This window comes from Podarcis cretensis (assembly GCF_951804945.1).
Source record: "Podarcis cretensis genome assembly, chromosome: 15".
Classification (NCBI taxonomy): Eukaryota; Metazoa; Chordata; class Lepidosauria; order Squamata; family Lacertidae; genus Podarcis; species Podarcis cretensis.
The window spans coordinates 18,098,673-18,121,319 of NC_137185.1; the positions used below are offsets into that span (position 1 = coordinate 18,098,673).

The window sequence follows — 22,647 nt, forward strand, 5'->3', positions numbered from 1 at the left end:
TGTTGATAATATGATCACCTCTCTACAACATTGATGTTCCTTTTTATATTATGGGGAAATACAAAATGTTTCCCGTTTCCTGGTACCCTTCATGTAAATTTCCCCCTGCCTCAATTTTTTCTATGCTTTCACCCACCCACCTCACCCGTGGCTTCCAAGTGTGTATGTATTTCTTCTCTCTTGCCAAAGCAGTGCATACAAGCATTTCCTCATAAATGTCCCATATGTAAATCAGTCATGTGAGATCTGTTGAAGGCTGCAACTTCCTTTGCCACACGGTGTATGCATAATATCAGAAAGCACTTCTGTCCAGTTGCTTGGAAGAGAAATCTGGTGGTTGAGGTGCAGAATGAGACTGGAATCGCTTCTTTCCATGATGTATTTCAGACTACAATACTTGACTGGACCAGGCCCCCGATTGAACCCTGTATACTGCCTAGCTGGTTACTTGCAAGGACACACACATATTACAATGGGGGTTGCATCCAGTGCTAATCCTACTCAGGGTAGACCCTTGACATGACTAATATATTAATTCCCATGTGTCTACTCTAGATGGGACTTAGTTGGATACAGCCCTTAATATTTAAGCTGCATTGAGGCTGAAGTGGAAAAGTGGAGTGAAAATATTGCAAGTAAGTGACCTTGTGGAATGGGATTGAAATATATTAAAAAATAAAAAAAATGTCCAGTAGCACCTTAGAGACCAACTAAGTTTATTCTTGGTATAAGTTTTTGTGTGCATGAGGAAGTGTGCATGCACACAAAAGCTTAGTTGGTCTCTAAGGTGCTACTAGACATTTTTTTTATTTTTTTAACATATTTCGACTGCATCAGACCAACACGGCTACCTACCTGATTGTGGAATGGGATGTGTGGGGGGAGAGTTTTGCAGCCCCATCTGCAGAGGTTTTCAATGGTTTAGCTTCTAGGGACCACCTTGCACACTTGCTTATGGTTAGATGTCTCGCTCCTTCCTGTCTCCTCCCACAGTTTGTGGCTTGTGTAGTCTTGCAGCTTCTGACTTGCTAGCTTTTTTTACTGCCCTTTTCCTTCATTTAATTCCTATTGCCCATCTCCAAAGCAGGCTTTCTTTTTCTCTTTCTCTGCTCCTTTGATTTCGTACAGAAACAGGACACAGGCCCCTAAAGCTGATTTTAAACCTCACGCAGCTGCATAGGGGGCGAGTGCAGCCTTCTATTAGGCATCCCGCCATCATTTCCTTAAACTTCTAAAGGTTAAAGCTTGAAATACAAGCTGTCCCCAACACCTCTGTCAAACTCCCTCCTCTCCTTTAATTCCTCTGCTAATTGCTTGTTTCTTAGTCTTGGTGTTCCTCGCCATTGAGAGGAATATTGTTCGGTTACCGTTAGCCAAGTCTTTGTGTAGCCTGTTCTGGGGTATAACTCCAACCCCTGGCCAGCAGTAGCTAGGCATACCCAGGCACATGCCAGTAGACGGAGCAGGATAACTGCCCCTGAGCATTGCCAGCTTCTAGGCTGTCACAGTGAAGAGGCCTGAGTCAGGATGGTTGCTGTCACCTTATTGCAGTGGGACATTCACAGAATCCAGTGGATTCTGTGCTGACCTGATTCTGCTGGCTACTGCCAATTGGACTGATGCCTGTGGAAGCTTCTGCCTGCCCTCCTGCAGTATGGACAAGCCTAGTGAGACTTTGATGGCGGAAGCTGGCAGAGCTGGGTGCCTTGGCTCTATTTAAGCCCTACCCAGCATGGTGGATTGGGGGTTTGAATTGCTCTGCCCCAGGTGCTTTTGTATTGGGATTTCTAAGTCGCAGTACATCTGTACTCGCATACATGCAGGTCCCTCCAGTGCATGGCTCAGGCATGCAACTGGTAATTGACTCCATCCCTGAGCCATCGTTACGCATTTGACTTCAACATCTAGTCATTATTTGCTACCTGGCTCTGGTATTATTATCCATCATCATCATCCATCATCATCAATTTTATTTGTATGCTGCCTTTCCAAAGTTAAAACCATGTACAAGATGGCTTTACAGCATAAAAAATTACATAACTACAAACATAAAGCAGTCATAGAAAATAAACATCAAAAGTATGCAACCAAACTGAAAACTTTCTACATAAATCGTAAGTGCCAAATAAAGATTCAAGAAATTAATAGCAACAACCTGCCCGCCCCTAAACAATACCCCATCCCAGGATTCTGTTCAGCAGCCTCAGCTTTTGTAGCTGGAGTCAGGGCCCTGCCCTCCCAGGCCTGGTGGGAAATGTTTGCAATGCAGAGAGCAGGTCTTCCAGGACTCTCAGCCAAGACGGTCCAGTGACCTTGGTTTCCTAGTGAAAAGGAACCAAAACCTAAGGAAGACCTTGTAAACCTGAAATGCAGCCGCAATCACCTGCTGTTAGTAGTATCCAGCATCTGATAGAGAATATTTCAAGTGTTCAAAGAACTTCCTATGGTTTCAGTGATCTGCACAACCATCCTGGAAGCCAGGCCAGATCTTCATTTTATTTTTTCTTCAGTATTGCGGAAGGGAGGCTGAGAGAATCTATAGAGCTTATCTAAATTTATCTGCTGTGTGTTTGCATGGCAGAGATCAGAACTGGCCACTTTTTCTTAGCTACAGCTGTTTATATATCACTATTTGCTGTGGGGGTGGGACTGTATTAATTCAGATATGGTTAACGAGAACGATACGTGGGTGAACTAAGATAACTTAACTTGGCCCTTGTGATGGCTGTTGACTTCAGACAATTTAAAAAAATCTGACTCACTAATTTGGCTTGTGATTGGAAGTTGTGATTGACTTTCACTGCTAGTGAGCGGCACTTCCATTTGTGCCACCCCAAAACACCATTTGCACTTAATATCTACAAAACACAGGGGAGGTTTACAGGCTCTACAGGTGAAAACGGCCACTCTCAGTCATCCCACTCTGCTGTGCACATAAGCAAAACCATTATATATAGCAGGGAGCAGGAACTGGATGCCTTTAATAGCACTTTGTCCGTACAAATTTTCCTGTGTCTCCTAGCTGTTATGGAGGCCAGAGAAGGAATGAACTGGGCCTAGCAGTGTACCAGAGACCTCCTGAATGTATTAATGCACAAATACTGAACACCTAAAAGGAAATGAGACATACACCTGTCTCCTGTAGCAACTGCTACCTTTTCCAGAGTGCCAGCTCTTCAACAGCCTTGGCTTTTTTTTGACCATGCTCTTTTGCTCTGTAACACATTTCTTTGTTGCGTATTCTCACTGTGCAGGGTAATTCTTGATTGTTGTTGTTTGGGGCTGCCGCTCCCAATGATTCACTCTTTCGTGTGCTCTTTGAACCTGAAGCCAACTTGCTGGCTAGCACACTGCCTCGCTAAGATCCCACTGGGATTTTGACACTGTTGTGGAATTACTCTTTGCAAGAGGCACGCGGTCGTAGGTGGGCTGTGGGGTTGGTCCCATCAACAGACATCTGAGATCTGCACTGAGAATGTGGGGCCTTTATTCTGAAGTGCGTGCCACATAAGCCACATCTGCACTATAAACATCTAAAGCAGTTTCATACCACTTTGAACAGTCATGGCTTCCTCCAAAGAATCCTGGGAAACTGTAGCTTGTAAAAGCCCCGAAAGGCAGCAAGATACATTGGTCACAGTCTTTATCGCAGGCCAAGTTCAGGAACAAAACCTATTTACGTGCTGGTGTGAGCAAAGCCAGAAGAAACTGTCCCCATATGCACTATATATTTAAAGCGCTTTAAACAGCCAAGGCTTCTCCCAAAGCATCCTGGGAACTGAGAGCTGTTAGGAGACTCCCTTGTCTCCTTGCAGAGCTACAGTTCCCAGAGTTCTCCGAGAAGAGGGGATTTACTATTTAACTGCAGCAGTAGGACCTTTGCTCTGATCCAGAAAGGCTCTCCTCAAGGCTGGATTGAGGTTTGATGAGGCCCTAAGCTACTGAAGGTAATGGGGCCCTTTATATGTCCAGCTGTCCTTTGTCAACAACAAATTGTCACTGTTTTGGGTGGCGCTGTGGGTTAAACCACAGAGCCTAGGACTTGCTGATTAGAAGGTCGGCGGTTCGAATCCCCGCGACGGGGTGAGCTCCCATTGCTCGGTCCCTGCTTCTGCCAACCTAGCAGTTCGAAAGCATGTCAAAGTGCAAGGAGATAAATAGGTACCGCTCCAGCGGGAAGGTAAATGGCGTTTCCGTGCACTGCTCTGGTTCACCAGAAGCAGCTTAGTCCTGCTGGCCACATGACCTGGAGGCTGTACACCGGCTGCCTCGGCCAATAAAGCGAGATGAGCGCCGCAACCCCAGAGTTGGTCACGACTGGACCTAATGGTCAGGGGTCCCTTTACCTTATATGCTATATGCGGGGCCCATTACTTACATCATAAGAGCCTACACAACACAAAACGTATGTAGGTTTATTTTCTTTTCTTTTGTTTGTTTTTAATCTATATTTTGGAAATGTACATCCAGTTTTTCCCCCTTTAATTTTTTTGGGGCCCCCAAGAGACTGGGGCCCTAAGCTATAGCTTGTTTGGCTCTCCTGCATAGGATCAGGCAGCAGGCCTGCCACTGTTAGCACCAAGTTGTAAAACGGACTTTCTTCCCAGCATACCTGCTTTACCCCGAGCCAGACCCCACTGGCCCATCTCGGTTGCCTACACTGGCTGGCAGCGCCTCTCCACAGTTCCAGGCGGGGAATGGAGATGCTGTTTGGGGGCTTGAACCCGGAGCCTTCTGCATGCCAAACAGGTGCGCTTCCTCACGCCGCCAGCCAATCGCCTGCCCCGCAAGGATGCCGAGAGAAACCGGGGGGCGGGAGAGAGAGAGAGAGAGACTGACTTCCTGCTCAGTTCACCTGCTGGGAAGGCGGGGCCAAGAGGCCCAGGTAAACCTGGAGCGCGCGTGCGAGCGAGCGAGTGCGCGCTCTCCCTGCGGCCCCACCCTTGAAACTGGCTACCTGCGGCGGAAGGGGCGCCCCACAAGGAAGTTGCTGAGCGGGAGAGGAGGAGGAGGAGGGGAAGCGAGTCGCCCAGCGCCCCGGAGGAAAGCCCTAGTTCTCAGGGGAGAAGGAGTCGCCCTCGAGGCTGCAAGGGAGGAAGAAGAACGCGACGCCTTCTCTTTTCCAAGAAAGTTGCTCTCTGCTTTCGACTCGCCGACGAGGATTGCTCCGGCCATGGCTTCTGGCTAAAGCCCCCCCCCCCCCCTTCCCGCCGTGATTCTTCTTTTCTGTTTCCCTGATCTAGCCAGGAATTGCTTTGGACATCTCCAAAGTGGGGATTCTCTGGAAACTTTTCCTGCCTTGCTTTCCTCTCGCTCTCTTCTCCCTCCCCCCCCCCGCTCCATCGCACTTCATCGTAAACTTTCTGTATAAAAGAGATATAAAGCGGGGGCGTGGAAATCTAAATATGAAGGATTACCGGCTTCCCAGCGAAGGAAAAATGAACATTTACCACCCACCTTCCGGGGCTACATCGAAGGCGTATGTTTCAGGCCTAAAGTACAGCAATAAATTGGAGGTAAGTGCTTGTTTGGGAGATTTCGGGGGGGGGGGGGGAGATTGGAGTGGATCATCTGTGCTCCCTTTCCAGATCTTGTGGATCATTCTCAGAAAATTGTCCGGGACAGGAGTCTTTGGTGGCCAATCTCTTTGCTGCTGTTCTTACCTTTCCCCCAAGCTGTATCATGAAAAGTGAGGACGTTTAAGAGTTAATGACCGGGTCAGGATCGGGGCCCTTAAACTCTGGTTTAAGGCGCGCGTGTTTCAGTGGGGCTTACTTGCGAGGAGGGGTGTGCGCGTGTATGTATTAGGATGGCAGCGTTTCACTAGAAGGGAAGAAAAGAAAGATCCCTCCTTTAGGGCTAGGCTTGTATTAAGTTCGGAGGATGAACTGCCTTGAGCCTGCATGGCAGGAGTCAGCTGGAAGGGACCGGCCATTTCTGTGTCTGTCCCTCAGCCTTGAAATCATCTCTCTCCAAGAACTGCTAAAGCCTCAGCCTATGCATGTTTTGGAACAGAGTAAGGCAATTGCGTTCATCCCAGCTGGCAGAACAACTTTTATGATGAAGAAAGAAAGCCATTCTATGGCCTTGCAAAAGATACTGAGGTGCCACACTTTGAGCTCATCCTGGTACCTGACATCTTGTTTTGAAATAAGCAGTTTGGCAGTGGACCATCTTGGGTTCCCCCATGTTGAGTGGCCAAATTTCCCCAAATGCAAAGAGGTGTTTTGTTTTTGTGCTGCAGATTTTGAAAGGCAAAACTTGACGTCAGAGGCTGTGTGCTCAGCCTTGGATTCCATTTTAGTGGAGTGTCCTCCTTTCTTGGTCAGTTTTTCAGGGTGGTTTTAAAGTGTAGGTGCTGTAGATTAAAAGTCAAGGTCTCTGCTGAGGATTTATTTCCTGTTATGCCCTTTTGTGTAGTGCCGAAAAGGAAAAGGGTTAATTCACCGTCTCTTGTTAAGGTCAGAGGCCTGGCTGTTCTTACTCAAGTAGACTTTCCAGTTGAGCCAGTGAACTGAGGACACCAGCTGGGTAGCTGCTGCCTCCCCGTGGGTGAGGTCTGTGGAGGCCTCTCTATTATGTGGGAAGAGTGTGGGCTTTCCTTAATTAAAGCCAATCCTGTTTTTAAATGTGTAATTTTTTAAAATTAAAACTTGAACTTGGCTCCATTCAACCTTGCTCTTAAAATGTGCTGCGATGATCTGGAGGAGATGAAATGTACTCTTTCCATTTGATCCCTTTTAAAGATTATTGTGGATGATAAATGTGGAAGCTCATATCTCTCCTAGCTTAGAACTGCAAGACAAGCATGCAGGGCCAGTTCCAGGTGGGTTTTTTCTTTCAGGGGGTGGAGCTCAGTAAAAGCGCCCACTTCTGGATGCCATCTTATGTAAGGTCCCCCGCCTTTCAGGCTTTCCTGGGGACAACGACTGGGTTGATAAACCACCATTTAAAATTTCACACAGTGCCATGGAGAGAAGCTACATTGGAGAAAATCCACGTACATATTATTATTTAGCTGTGATTCCTGCATTGCAAGGAGTCGGAATACATGACCTTTGGAAATCCCTTACAACCTTGCAATTCTATCATAATCATAATCATCATCATCAATTATATTCTTCCTTCTCTTCATTGCACAGTCCCAGGCCCAGTTTCAACTATTTAAACATACAGTCTTAAAAGTGATTAAAACAAATTGCAGTCAATATACATGGGTAGGTCCTTATATATACACCGTGTCAAGGCCAGAAGAAAGGGTTGTATCTTTAGGGAGGAGATTGCAAAGTGCAGGGGCAACTATAAATAATGCCTCCCCCCCCCCCAATTTCTGATGCCTGATAAAATACCAAGCAGAAACTACCATCTGCTGATCTTAACACCTGTGAGGGGCTGCTGGGGGAACTCAAAATGGCAGCTGCCCAACCTAATGGTGGGAGGTGGTGGCAGCAGCAACAGCAGCAGGGAAGATACCTTTCAAAAATGCGGAGCTGCCATCTTGGCATCACCACGATCAATATCCCTTTACACTGGATCCGCCCCCCCAACAGTGGGAGGGAACAGATCATCTTTGCAGAAGCCTCACTGGATGCCTCTGGTTTCCTTTCTCCTCTCCCTTCCTCAAGACTCCTGTTGCTGTTGGCATACTCCCCTCCACTACATAAAAGCATCCCAGAGGACTGCAGCAGCTGAGGGTACATCATCTCTGTTTCTTCTTTCTTAAAAGCAAGCGACACACCTCTCCAAATAAAGTCAATCCCTGTGGCCTGAATGAATTGTGTACCTGAAGCAAACTTGTGTCAATGGCTTGCTGTTTTGGCATAACCTACAATCAAATGCTATGCATATTTAAAGGTAAAGGACCCCTGACAGTTAAGTCCAGTCGTGAACGACTCTGGGGTTGAGGCGCTCATCTCGCTTTACTGGCCGAGGGAGCCGACATTTGTCAGCAGACAGTTTTTCCGGGTTATGTGGCCAGCATGACTAAGCCGCTTCTGGTGAACCAGAGCAGTGCACAGAAACGCTGTTTACCTTCCCACCGGAGCGGTACCTATTTATCTACTTGCACTTTGACGTGCTTTCGAACTGCTAGGTTGGCAGGAACAGGGACCAAGCATCAGGAGCTCACCCCGTCGCGGGGATTCGAACCACCGACCTTCCGATTAGCAAGCCCTAGGCTCAGTGGTTTAGATCACAGCGCCACCCGCGTCATATTTACGCAGTAGTAAACCCTACAGCATTCTAGGGGGCTTGCTCCTAGATAAGTGTGCAGCCTTATTGCACAATCCTAAATGTGTTTTACTCAGATGTAAGCCTTGCTGAGCTCAATGAAGCTTACTGCCAGGCAAGCAGGTTTAGGATTGCATATGAAATGTATGAAGTGGCTTTATACTGAGTCAGACCAGTGGTTAATCTAGCTCAGTAGTGTCTGCACTGACGGGCAGTAGCCCACCAGGGTTTTAGGCAAGGGAGTCTTTCCCCAGCCTTAACTGTAGATGCTGGGGATTGAACCCTGGGGCTTCTGCATGCAGGTCAGATCCTCTACCACTGAGCTACACTTCCCCTCCCCCTTAGCTGTAGCCCTTCGTCCAATAGGAATACAAACTTATTTCCCATGCTACTTCCCCCCATACTTTAGGAAGAGGCTAGAAGCTGTTCCTTTGCTTTGATCTTATTTCCTGTCTCATTCCTGACTCCGCTTTCATTATAAACTTGGAATTAGGTTCTGTTATTTTTTTAAAAAAATGTAACATTAAATGCAGCTCAAAATGTTGTTCTGCATTCCAGCATAAAACCAGGAAGGGTCTCATCTCTACAGCATAATTTATATTATAACATGATGAATAAATTCAGCTTGAGATTTTGCTGAAGTCACCTGATGAATTTCCTGGTGCTGTGGCCAGTCGATTTTTAAAAAGGAAAAAGAAAAACTTGGTAAAAATATCCTTCAGGCTTCAGAATATTGAGAGAGATCTCTCTGCCTCTCTTTCACCCACTCTCCAGTTTGTGCTCTGTGATGGTGAGTCACTGAAGAAGCAGTGACGTAGATCCTTCAGCTTAATGACTAGGGATGTTGACACTTTCTTTTTTACAAACTGGGTTCATACAAAATTCCCCTTCCCTTATGAAAGCCGGCAGGGAATTTTAGTTTTCAACAGCATCTCAGTAAGATCTCAGTTTTACTTGACCTAGTGATGCTCAAGGGATTTGATCATTGCAAATACGTGTGCAGAAATTACCTGATTCGCTCACTTCTGAATGGGGTAAGGACTGGGATTTGGCTATCCATCCTAAAGTATCAAAACACATATTTTGAGGGGCATTTTAGATTGGTAGATCATGGTGAAAACAGAACAGAATTATGGGGTTAAAAACAGGCCAAGGTTGCATATGCATCATACATTTAAAATATGCCCACTTCAAGAATCCTGGGGACTGTGATTTGGCCCCTGCAGAGCTACAGTTCCCAGGACTTTTAACAAGCTACAGTTCCCAGAAGTCTTTGGGAGGAAGAAATGTGTCATGGAACAGAAAAGGACAGATTTCACCTCTTCCCATGTTTACCACGCTTATTTTAATGTTTTAAAAGATTTTTTCTTTTTTTTTTTACTCTACCTTTACATTTCAAAATTGCTTAGTTATTGCAAAATGAGCAGTAACAAAGAAGAAGTCTTTTAAAATAGCCACACGGTGCTTTGCCACTTGCCTGAGTGAACATCTCTCCCCCCCCCCCCAAAAAAAAAAAACCACACCAAGTGGCAAATAACTTGAAGCACTTTCCTTCTGTGTTTTTTTTTTACATTGCCCTGTGTTGTTAATTATTCACCTTTATATCCTTCCCTTCTTCCAAGATACACAACCTATATACATAGGAGCCAGTGTGGTGTAGTGGTTAGAGATCTGGACTAGGACCTCTGAGAGCAGGGTTTGAATCCCCACTCAACCAAAAAGCTCACTGGATGAACTTTGGCCACCCACCCACTCTTAGCCTGACCTATCTCACCTGGGGGCGTGGTGAGGATAAAATTGAGAGGAAGAGATATATGTATGCCACCTTGAGCTCCTTGGAGGAAAGGTGAGATATAAATGCAATAATTAAATAAATACAGATTGCCCTCCTCGTCTTCTCAACAATCCTGGGAGGTAGCCTAGGCTTAGATGAGGCTACCCAGTGAACATCATGCTCAGGCCAGAGATTCTGGGTCTCATCCTGGGCAGGGCTGTGACCCAGCTGCACAAACTCTGCCTTTTTCAAAGCTGAAAGAACAGGCAGTCGGCTGGCCAAAGTGGTGCCATGGCTGTGGCTGTTAGTTAAATACCTTTACAATACTACGGAGCGTCTGTCTTCTCAGAAATTCATACAGCCACCATGTAAGGAAGGCCAGTATTATTACTGGGCTTGTGTTGCAAATGCAGAGCTGTGTCTGCAAACCAGCAGCATGTTGGTGATCACCTAATCAATGGAGACCTTAGGCAGCAGTCTAACCAGGGACTTTGTGGTCAGTGGAAGCACATTGTTTACAGCTGTAGCCCCATGCCCGGTTACCTGGAAGTAAACCTCATTGGACTAAGTGGGATTTCCGGAGAGAAGAAGAAGAAGATGATGATCATCATCAACAACAACAGCAGCAGCAGCAGCAGCAGCAACAACAACAACAACTTGTTATTTATACCCCACCCATCTGGCTGGGTTTAAGATCGTTCTGCGTGCAGCACACAGCCCTCCAGATCTCCCCGCACACTCTTACAGCGCATTCTGCAGAGTCCTTTGACCTCCTACACACTGTCCAAAAACACAGCGCTTCCCTGGAAGGGAAGAGCTTTCAGATGCATAGATGGAGAGCCTTGATGGTGTCAATGTTGTTCCTCCCTGACCTGCCTCATCTTGTCTGCCATGGGGAAGGGAGGCAGCCTTTGCTTAGTTCCGCATTGTAACTTGCACACCCAGAATGTAAACAGACTCTGCTGCAAAGTAGGGGGGCGGGGAGGATTGTTTGTTTGCAGAAGATGGATATGGATTGCCATCAGGTTTGTTTGGGGCTCTTTAACCCGTTATTTATAAATATACAGTATATATATAATCTCATTGGGTTTGGGTTAAGTAATAATAATAATATGCATTAACTACTGGTTAGGATCAAAATCTCCTGTTGGTGCCTGGACATCTTTTAATGTGTTGTTGCGTTAAAGTGTACACCATCAAATATAATGTGTGAATGTGACAAATGGGTGTTTAAAAAACCATGAGTTGATTTGCATGCTTTCCAGATAGCTAGGACTGGCCCCTGACTTCCTATTGAGTGTACTTGCAGTGGTAAACCTGGGTTATTTGCTATGTAAAGTGTGAAATGGCCCTGATCCACTGACCATAAATCTTTGGGTGCTTCCTGTTTCAAAATTGGACCATAGCCCTTCGTAACCTGTCACTAGCAGACATCGCTTGTGACATATTCGGAAGATTTAAGGAGCATTTGATGGAACAAGGGATTGTTCCCCCCCCCCCCAAACTTGCTTTGGGTGCAGTGGTTGGAAAGCTGCTATAAAGCTAATTCTGTGTTTGGTTTAGTCTTGTTCCTTTAAAGAAAATAGAGGAATTTTTTTTTAAGGGAAAAAAATGAAAATGAAAAATAATAGTAATAATAATTTTATTATTTATACTCTGCTCATCTAGCTGGGTGTCGAGAGTGGGCAAACCCACATGCTAAGTGCAGCAAAGAATTGGAGGAAGGACTTTATTGATAGGCACCGGTCTCCAAGGTCTGACTGCCCTTATCTAGAACGAATGTGCATGCTCCCATGAAATAACAGCTCCACCAGGCTGCTCCCATCCTTCCCATCAGGCTACAGAGCAGAGGGAGAGAAAGGGAGCAGGGCCACTACATCGGTCCTATAGAAATATTAGCTCCTTTATGGCTTCTCCTCCGCTTGAACTACTACCACCGTAGCTTGTTGTTTGTAGGCAGTGCTTTTTTTCTGTGGGGACGCAGGGGTATACATACCCCCTATCAGGCATGGCCAAACTTGGCCCTCCAGCTGTTTTGGGACTACACTTCCCATCACCCCTGACCACTGGTCCTGTTAGCTAGGGATGATGGGAGTTGTAGTCCCAAAGCAGCTGGAGGGCCAAGTTTGGCCATGCCTGCGCCTAAACATTTTGTGAATATAAGTTCGGCCTCATTGAGGGGCAGTATTTCAATATGAGTAGGAAAATGAGAGTACCCCTAAACATATTTTTTAAGAAAAAAAAAAAGCCTAGTTTGTAGGAATTCTGACTCAGAACCTGCCTGTTTGCTTCTCCTCTCTGTCTTTATATTTGTTATCCAATCTGGGAACCCTTTTGGCTGAACAGTACAAATGCATTCATTTCTTAAAACCAAAATCAATTTCAACAATCCTTGGAATAAACCAGGCAGATCAGTGTTTTATGGCTACAGGGAGAGGGCTCTGAGACTAACACAGCTTCCCTGACAATGCAGTTCTATACATGTTTACTTAGAAAGTAAGCCCCACTACGCTCAGTGGGGCTTACTCCCAGGTAAGTGTACATAGGGAGCTGCGGGCTGCAGGCCTGATGAGCTTGTCTTGGAGGTGAGGACTTCCTGGTCCAGAGTACAACAAGCCTTTTGCTGCTGGCACAGTCCCTGAAGTAGGATTATTTTGGTTAATCTTTACAACAAACCAGGTTTATGATCGATCAAGATTGCACTCTTTGTATTGCAGGTTGGGTGGTGCAGAGTCTGACAGTAATCAATTTATTTATTCAATTTCCAGAACTTCACTTCTTTACTGCCCAATAATAACCGAATCTCTGTTGACAGATGCCAGTAAAGGTTAAAAATATTAGAATCGTAAGAGATGGAAGGGACCACGTAGGTCATCTAGTCCAACCCCTGCAATGCAGGAATCTTTTGCCCAAGGTGGAGCTTGAACTCACAACCCTGAGATTAAGAGCCTCGTTATCTGCTGACTAAGCTGTCCATTTTAGCATGGAATAAAAACAGAGCAATGCAAAACCAGAATAAAAACAACATGGCAGGTCATAAACCTGCAGTGAGATTTGAACTGGGCAGCTGGCATTTTTGACTCTCTTTCTGTCCCCCTGTTCTCCTCCCCCCGCCGCCCCTGCCAAAAACTCCAAATTCCTAGCATGATAACCCAATGCTGCCATGGGGATTTCTATGAAAAGGTGATGGACAGACTTTCGTTTCTCTGAACTTGCTCTGTTCCTCCTCCCTCCCAACTCCTTTTCCTTTTGTGTCGTGCCTTTTTAGATTGTCTTCCCAAGGGCAGGGACTCCATTATGATTGTCATAATACTCGAAATAAACTTGCTGACTGCATATAGAAACAGTGATGTCAGCATTCCTCATGGTTGTGTGTATTGATTGCGACACCCCCTGCCCCTTGGTTCGTGATGCCTGCAAAGAGGCTGGCACAGTCACACGCTGGATAGATCAGAAACTGACTTCTGCTTGTGCCGTTTCCCTTTTCCCCTTTAGGAAGGAGTTGAGCAAACTTTACTCCTCAGTTTGCTTGAGAAGGACTAGTCCAGCCCAAACATGTTATGCAGATGATCTGTCATCTTCACCCCTCTCTGACTGTAGTTGGAATCTCCTAAATTCTTTGGTTCCTTCCTCCTCTGGCCTCTTCCCCCCAGCCAAAAAAAAAAAAAAAAGCAAATAGAAAGTTTTTCTCCCTTTCTACCCATGGTCATCCAATGAAGCTGAATGGTGAGATATTCAGAACAGGCAAGAGAAAATACTTACTTATTCAGCACATAGTCAAATTATCGAATTAGCTACTGCACAATCTGGCGATGGTCACCAACTCAGACAGCTTAAGACGAATTCATGGGGGATAAGGCAACCAGTGGCTGCTTAGTCATGCTGGTTGTACATAGTACAGTGGTACCTCGGGTTAAGTACTTAATTCGTTCCGGAGGTCTGTACTTAACCTGAAACTGTTCTTAATCTGAAGCACCACTTTAGCTAATGGGGCCTCCTGCTGCTGCCACACCGCCGGAGCACGATTTCTGTTCTCATCCTGAAGCAAAGTTCTTAAACTGAAGCACTATTTCTAGGTTAGTGGAGTCTGTAACCTGAAGCGTATGTAACCTGAAGCGTATGTAACCCGAGGTACCACTGTATCCAGAATTGGAGGCAGGATGCTTCCGAATACCAGTTCCTGAGTGAGAGACGGCTGTTACTCTCACAGTCCTGCTTATTGGCTCCCCATCAGCACCTAGCTGAGCAGGAGGATGCGAGAGGGGAGAATACGAGCCACAGTGACAAGGCAGGGTGCAGGGCAGGGTCTTCCACCCCTTATGCAACATTCAAACGATCTGAAAAGTCAGAATTAAAGAGCCTTTGCTCTATCCCAGGACCTAGAGAAATGAAAGCAGGGATAGCCAAAATGGTTCCCTCCAGGTATGGTTAGCCTGCATCTCCCATCGTCCCCGACCATTGGCTATGCTGGCTGGGGCTGATGGGAGTTGTAGTTCATCAACATCTGCCGAGGCACCATGTTGATTATTTTGACTCTCACCCCTTTAGGTACTGAGTTGCCATTCTGGCTAGCCCTTTGTGGGTGGTTACCCAAGGGGCGTAGCATGGCAGGGTACCAGGGGGTTGTGGTCTCGGGCTCTGACAACAGGTGTTACACCACTGAGCTACTCTCATGCTTTTTTCTAAGCTAGAGGATCCGAAACTGTTGTCTGTGGACCACGAGCGGCCTGTGAGCTTCATTCACTTAGCCCATGACATAAAATCCTAGAATTGTTGGATCATCTAATCCAGCCCACTGCAATGCAGGAATCTTATTCGCCCAACGTGGGGCTCGAACTCACAACCCTGAGATCAAGAGTCTCATGCTCTGCCGAGCGAGGTGTCTGTGCATTTGTGGCTGAGTACGGAAGACAGCTCGCCCATCTTATTCAATGTTCCTAAGTTAAAGGTAAAGGGACCCCTGACCGTTAGGTCCAGTCGTGGCTGACTCTGGGGTTGCGGCGCTCATCTCGCTTTATTGGCCGAGGGAGCCGGCGTACAGCTTCCGGGTCATGTGGCCAGCATGACTAAGCCGCTTCTGGCGAACAGAGCAGCCCACGGAAACGCCGTTTACCTTCCTGCCGGAGCGGTACCTATTTATCTACTTGCACTGGTGTGCTTTCGAACTGCTAGTTTGGCAGGAGCAGGGACCGAGCAACGGGAGCTCACCCCATTGCAGGGATTCGAACCGCCGACCTTGTGATCAGCAAGTCCTAGGCTCTGTTCCTAATGATTTTTAATTGTCTTCTCATTCTTACGTTGCATTTCATTGTATTACAGTTTGAATTCTTTGTAATGCAAATTGTCATGCAGCATAAGGAACAAAAGACGCGGCTACACAATTTAAAATCTTGCTGCACCTAGCGTGGCACGTTGCAATCACTACAGAAGGCAGGAAACCCATTCAGTGGTCTGTCAAGACCTCCAGTCATTTTCAAGTGGTCCATGGGGTGGGGGTGGGTGGGGAAATGGTTTGGGAGACCCTGTTCTAATTCAAGCAATATCAGCTGGGTGACTCTCTGTGGCCGGAGACCTTCAGTTGGCCGTGGGTGTCACTGAATCAGATCCTGGGAGCAGCTTGGAAGAAGGAAAGGGCAGTTTCTCCCTTCTGGCTAAGCCTCTAAACTTGTCTGGAATGGCTCTCGCTGACCAACTGCTTCACATATGGCCTAACTTGGACTTATTTCCTCTGTGTTTCATTTGAGGTCTGAGTCATCAAAGGGATAAGTAACAAACAGGGTTGAATGAAACCAGACTTACGCAACAGCGGCGTGAGAGGACTCTCTCTCTTGGAGAAGGAAGTGAGCCCTGAGTAAATGATTAGAGGCAGTGAAAGAGGAGAAGAGGCTTATGCCAAGTTAAACCCTCTGTCCCCATCTAGCTTAGTGTTGTCTGCTCTGATTGGCAGCAGCCAGCCAGGATTTCAGGCAGGCTTTTTATCCCAGCACCTCCTGCAGTTGTCAGGGATTGAACCTGAGACTTTACTTCATGCAAAGCTCTTCCCTGATACTTTGATTTAGGCAGGGGATATAGTCTCCCAGTGGACTCTGGCCAGTGGCAGAGCAGAGTCCAGGGCCTGTTTCCCTTCTGCTTTCCTGCCGACAGGAAAATGCCTTACACCGAATGAGTCCATTGATGCACCTAGCCAAGTACAGTATTGTCTTCCCCCACATATAAATTGTGATGGTTCCCAGGTGGATTATATTCTCTCTAAGCCAAATCCAACCTTACAGGCTGGTAGTGCTTTCAATAAATAATTAAAAATAATAATTGGCCGTGCTTCCAGGATTTTTTGTACAGTGTAGTGAAGGCTGAAACAAACGATGTCGGTAAATTAAAAAAATCAACCATTTGGCAGAAACTGAATAAATTCAATATTGCAAGATAAGTAAAAAAATTTAGGCTCAAGTATATAAACAACAAAGCAAACCGAGAGTTCTGGTTTGCTCTCTTGCAACTTTCCCCAGCCTGGTTCCTTCCAGCTGTTGTGGACCGCATTTCCCATCAGCTTCAGGCAGCACAGCTGGGATGATGGGCGATGCAGTACAAAACATCTGGAGGGCACCAGGTGTGTGTGGAGGGGGAAGGCTGCTCTCCCCTTTCAGTGGCTCCCAAGAGCGGTTCTGTGCTCAGAATGGCTTTGCCACAGAGGACAGTTACGCAGCTGTGGTTTGGATGCCCAGTTCCTCCTTGATTCCTGCATGCTTCCTCCTCTGGTTTCTTGGCGGTGGAAGACACACACGGCCCTCCGTATGCTTTTGAACCACAACCCACACCATCCCCAGCGACTGATCACGCTTCCTTGGGCTGCTGGGGGAGTCCAACCGCATTGTTATTATTTATAGCCTTTTCCAGGGACTTGAGGCGGCTTACGGATCAAATAGAAACAGTTAAAAACATAGGAAAACGACAACGATACCTTTATAGAACTAAAACGATGTCTAAGTATAAATGATTGATTAAAAGCGTACAGATGATTACAATAAAAACAGCACGGTGAAGCATCTGGTGGGCTGCAGATTGACCTGTAAATCAACCATTTCCTGTACCATTGCTTGGTCACGGCTGCAGAACCCTGGCGGCTTGCCTTGTATTCAAGTCCGTCAGTCACAAGCTGCGGACAGACAGAGCAGCCGAAAATAAAGTCATTGTGCAAGGCCTGGCTGCCGTTCTTGCTCATCCGGCGCTGAATGTCTTGGTTTTGCGTGAGCAGCAGAGGTCTTGGTTCACTAAGGCACTACGTTCTGAAAGAACAGGCGGTGGTGGGGAGAGACCAGGGTGCCGAGAGGCGGATGTGAGCCACGTTTCTAGTCCTTCGGCTCAGTCACACAGCTCCGAGTGAGGATTAAGACGTTCGAATCCGAGTCCTTGGAGGAAAAAGGTGGGATTTGAGAATGGATTTAAAAGGAGAGAGAGAAATGGGAACCTGCCATGAGAGCTATGCTCTGCCTCCAAGGCCAGAGGCAGTAAATAACTCTGAATGCTGGAACCACAGGCAGAGGAGGGGAGAAGGCTCTTGGGTTCGAATTCTGCTTGTGCGTTTCCCCTGGAGGCATCTGGTTTGGCCTCTGTGAGAGCAGGGATGCTGGACTAGATGGGCCATGGACTTGTTCCAGCAGGCTCTTTGGATGTTCTTAGAAATGAGAATGTAGGGTTGTGTCTTACTTCTAAGAAAGTGTACCGGGCAAAAGGGGGGGGGGATGAGAGACACTCTGATCTTTTCCAGTCAGCTGAAAGTTGCTGACTTCACAGGCGGAAGTCTGTCACCTTGGAGCTGTGGACGCCAAAAGCGCAAACCACGAGTGAGGCGTGGCCTGGCTGAGCCGGCCCGGCTTGGTTCTGCTCCGCAGGTGCTGCCTGAGCAGGGATGGGCAGCCCAGAAAGGAACACGGAAGTCCCCGAAACTCTTGCAGAAAGTGTGTGAGCAACACGTTTTGTTCCGCCGCACTTTCTGGGGATGAGTGTGTGTGTGCCTTCTGGGGGCAGATCCTTCGTTCACAGTTTCAGGGTTGTAGAGGTGAAAGGGAAGTGGCTTCCCCCATCCCCTCATTTGACGGCTGTTTTCCTGTAGAGTTGCTGCTTTTTAAGCTGGTACAGTGGTACCTCAGGTTAAGAACTTAATTCGTTCTGGAGGTCCGTTCTTAACCTGAAACTGTTCTTAACCTGAAGCACCACTTTAGCTAATGGGGCCTCCTGCTGCCGCTGCACTACCGGAGCACGATTTCTGTTCTCATCCTGAGGTAAAGTTCTTAACCCAGGGTAATATTTCTGAGATAGCGGAGTCTGTAACCTGAAGCATCTGTAACCCGAGGTACCACTGTATGGCCTAAGGGAGGAATGAAGAATTGGCAAGCCCCCAGTTCGGTTTTTGCTTATTTCTCTCGAGTTTAATGTGGCCTTGGACAAACGGATGTGGGGTCTCTCTCTGTCCTCCTTCCCTTTGCAACAGGCATGGGGCGGGGTGGTCTTTGCAGCTTGAGGGCCACATTCCCTTCTGGGAACCTCTTGGGGGCCACATGGCAGGGCCAGAAGCAAAAATGGGTGGAGCAATTGGTGTGCATTTTGCCTTTTGTGCGCTGGGCTGACGGCTTCTCTATCGCACGCATTTTTTTCTGGCACAAGCCAGAAGTTTAGGGACACATTCCAGCCAGTGTGGTTGAACAATCAATCCTTCTTTCCGGGGACTTAGGTCTGTGAAAGGAATAGGGGCTAGCGGTTTCTAGTTTTCTAATAGTGATCCCTGAAAAGGGTCCCCTCCCTCGGGCTGGTTGTAAAAAAGGCAGGCAGGTAAAGCTTGGCTGATAGCAGACTGAGCACTCTAATGGAACAACCTCAGTTATTTCTAATGCATTTCAAAAAATTGGACTGTTTTTCAGCTTCCTATTCACTATACAGAGGTGGCATTACTCCCTCTTTATCTGCCTTCCCTCTGTTGTAAAGCTAGAACTTCAGCCGGTTTGAGGGCTGGCTTTAGCTTTAGGGCAGACAAAAGGGAGGAAGTCATTTTTCAAGCAGCGCATGAATAACCTGCGGAACTCCCTGCCATTTGATGTGACGGGTGCTGTCTTACATCGTTTTCTATTTCTTGTTTTAATTATTTGGGGGGGGAGGGGAATGAAAGGAAAATAGATTTGTCACTGTTTGTATGGTAGCTAGATGTAATTGTTCTTTTACAGTTCTTTACTCTGACATGTCTCCTAGGAATTCTGTGGACAACGATTCATGAATCGAATCAAATACAATTTTTTAAAAAATGGAACTCCCATGGGCAAGGGCTGTATACCTTATGGTTTCCTCCCTGCTCCACTTCAAGGCACTTTTGTTGCCTTCTTGCCTTGCTTGGGAGCCTCAAGAATTATGCTAGGAAAAGGAATTTCGACTAGTCCCCGGCCCTCTCCTCAACCTCCAGATGTTTTGTCTGGATCTCCTGGGAGCTGCGGTTCAAAACAACTGGATGGCTCTGGATTTGGGGAGAGACCTTTTAGCCTGATGCCACAAGGCCGTGTAGAGCAGAGCGCTCCAATATTGTCACGCTGATCCACGGAACAGAATCCACACTCTGGGAGAGGGCCATCCTCCCATTGGGCACGGTGAGGCAGCTGACTCCAACACGGCTAATTTTGGGGCGCTGTGAAAAGAGAGCTGCATTGGCTGTTCAATTTCTGTTTTTTAAAGAGGTGCTTGTGGGCTTTCTTTCCTCAGCTGCGGAAACAGATTCTCTTGGGTATTCGTTGCATGTAGAGTGATTCATAAATTCAATAAACAGTAATACAGCGGTACCTCTGGATGTGAACAGGATCCGTTCCAGAGCCCCGTTCGCATCCTGAAGCAAACGCAACCCGCATCTGCGGGTCGCAATTTGCCGCTTCCGTGCATGCGCGTGACGTCATTTTGAGCGTCTGTGCATGCGCAAGCAGCAAAACCCAGAAGTAACGCATTCTGCTACTTCCTGGTCGCCGCAGAGTGTAACCTGAAAACGCTCAACCTGAAGCATATTTAACCTGAGGTATGACTGTCATTGGCTGAGCTCCCCTGTTTCAGCAGCAAAATATCTTGGGCCGGCCCTGTCGTTGGGGTTGGGGATCTGCAGGAGGGAGGAGTACATGGGCGCCTTGTTGGGATGGCAGCCTGATTCTGTGTTTGCTTCGCCCTAGGATATGAACGGCCTGGAAGAAGGGTTGGAGTTCCTCCCCACCATGAACGCCAAGAAGGTGGAGAAGAGGGGTCCCAAGCGCTGCATAGCGGCGATAGCCATCGTCCTGGTCTGTCTCCTCCTCTCCCTGCTTGCTGGGTTCCTGGTTTGGCACTTTAGATGTAAGTGAGCCCAAGTTTGCAAGTTGTGGGGTTGCCGCATGGTATTATGATTATGATTATTTAGATCTCGCCTTTCTGCCCAGACTGGGATTCAAGGCAGGCTTACACAAATTAAGCAAGACAGCTAAAATGCAGAAAGCTAAAAACATATAAAAGATCATCATTAAGGAAAAAAAACAATTTGGCGCTGATAGAATCAAAACAATATAAAAAACTAATCTACTGAAATACAGGTCATAATAAAAAAACAAACCAGTGCAGCACTATTAAAAGCCCTTTCCTTGTAAAAATCATCAGTTATGAAAACCTCCTGCCTTTTAAAGATATTGGAAGAAGCAGGGGAGAAACCGCAGTTCAATAAATAAAGTTTTTTGCCACCTTTAAAATTTTTATTCTCTGTTACAAGGACACATTGGAGCAGGCTGGGAATATCATCTGTCCTCAATAGGCAACCCCACCAATTAAAACATTTCCCTTGGTGGATCAGTTGGCCAAAGCTTTAGTTTATTGACCTGCTGACTAAGCCAATTTAAACTTAAAATCCAGCCGAATCACTGCGTGAGCTGAATGACAGCTGCTCATGCTGTGGAACCTCCACCCCCTTGTGTGCCCCCCAGACCCCCAAGCCTGCTATGGAGTTTTCCCCAACCCTTCAGAGTGGGATTCAGGTTTATACGTCCATTGTCTATCTGATATACAGTTAGTTCTAAAAACAATTACAGTTGTAAAAACAAGTAAAACCATACCAGCCAAAACAGAAGAATGTAGATTCAGTCACCAGGCGTGTGTGTGTGTTGCACAAAATTAAATAACTGTTGGCTGCATGTGGCAGAAGTTGTATAACCAAGATGCTAAACACACCACAACTTGAAGAAGACTATTGATTTTATTATTCATAAGCACCAGCAATGTGCATAAGCTAATAGTGGTCTTCGCCCCAAGGAGCTTACACTTTAGATTAGTGTTTCCCAACCTTTTCCAGGGCCCTGCCACCTGGGTTTCAGAAATTCATCCCCAATGCCCTCTACTCTACCCTATCAAAAGCATGATTCAGAATACAGTGATACCTTGGAAGTCGAACAGAATCCGTTCCGGAAGACCGCTCGACTTCCCAAAATGTTTGGAAACCAAGGCACAGCTTCCGATTGGCTGCAGGAAGCTCCTTTAGCCAATCGGAAGCTGCGTCGGACATTTGGGTTCCAAAAAACGTTCACAAACTGGAACAGTCACTTCCTGGTTTGCGGCGTTCGGGAGCCAAAACGTTTGACTCACAAGGCGTTCAGGATCCAAGGTATGACTGTAGTGGTTTGCGTGACCCACTAAAAAAGAGAATAGCGCATTGAAATTAAAAACAGTAGCAATTAATTGCACATTTATTTGAAATCCCATGGTTTAATTAATTCACCAAAAGGGGTGAACTTGATCCAGTGGGGTCTTTGGGGAAGAATGATAATAAAAACGTAGAACCCTGAGTGCAGATCTCTATATATTGGGAACCACTCACAAAACCTGCCGGATAGTATGTGTTGAAAATGCCTCCTTGAAAACCAGATTGCAGAGCTGCAAGAACGGAAGTCAAAGGAGTGTGTTGCTTGGTTCTGTTAATGGGCACCCAGGAAATAAAGGCTTCTCTGGATTTGGAGCAATTGGACTGAGGCAGAACTGTCCAAATAAAAATAATAATAACTGGAGCCCATTTGTTCCAGGCACCTCTAGACCTGTAGGTGTAGAGCAGGCTCCATTAAACACTGTTCTTATCTTTCACCCGCAATATGGCTTCTCTTAGACAGGAATGCCCCTGTGCAGAAAGTCTACAATGGCCACCTGAGACTCGTGGGGCGCAACTTCATCGATGCTTACGAGAATTCCAACTCCCCTGAATTCGCTGACTTGGCCAGGGAGGTGAAGAAAATGGTAAGCAGCTCCTGAACTCATAGGGCAAACTTGGCGAAATGTCACTGATTGTGTAGCATAATAATAATATTTATTATTTATACCCCGCCCATCTGCATGGGCATCTCTGGTGTGTTGGGCTGGAGACACAGGACTGAACTAAATGACGCCAGCTCCCATCAGCCCCACCCAGCATGGCCAGGGGCCGAGGAGTTGTAGTTTGACAATGTTTGGAGGGCTGCAGGGTTTGCATGCTTCTGGGCTCAAGCAAGGTGAACCCCACCCTCCCTCTTTTCAACCTTAAATCTTACTTCTGTATACATCCTTTCAAACCAAAGATGGTTCTGGTTTGATGCTTTCTCACTTGAACTGCTTTATTGTGAGACGTACCCAAGAGA

General features: G+C 46.7%; 1 protein-coding gene and 1 long non-coding RNA gene across 3 annotated transcripts in view; one reads left to right on the plus strand and one right to left on the minus strand.

The window, feature by feature from the left end:
* Window positions 1-22,647, minus strand: part of LOC307203680 — a 398,536-nt gene that overhangs the window by 118,243 nt on the left and 257,646 nt on the right. The window lies entirely within an intron of this gene.
* Window positions 4,932-22,647, plus strand: part of ST14 (ST14 transmembrane serine protease matriptase) — a 39,236-nt gene continuing 21,520 nt past the window's right edge. Inside the window, exons 1-3 of one of the 2 annotated variants that reach the window (XM_079954512.1) lie at window positions 4,932-5,516; window positions 20,197-20,356; window positions 22,143-22,270. In XM_079954512.1, the coding sequence (XP_079810638.1) occupies window positions 5,406-5,516; window positions 20,197-20,356; window positions 22,143-22,270 (399 nt within the window). In that variant the 5' untranslated portion in view covers window positions 4,932-5,405. Of the gene's footprint in view, window positions 5,517-17,281; window positions 17,424-20,196; window positions 20,357-22,142; window positions 22,271-22,647 lie in introns of those variants that run through there. The other variant, XM_079954513.1, reaches the window with a different exon arrangement.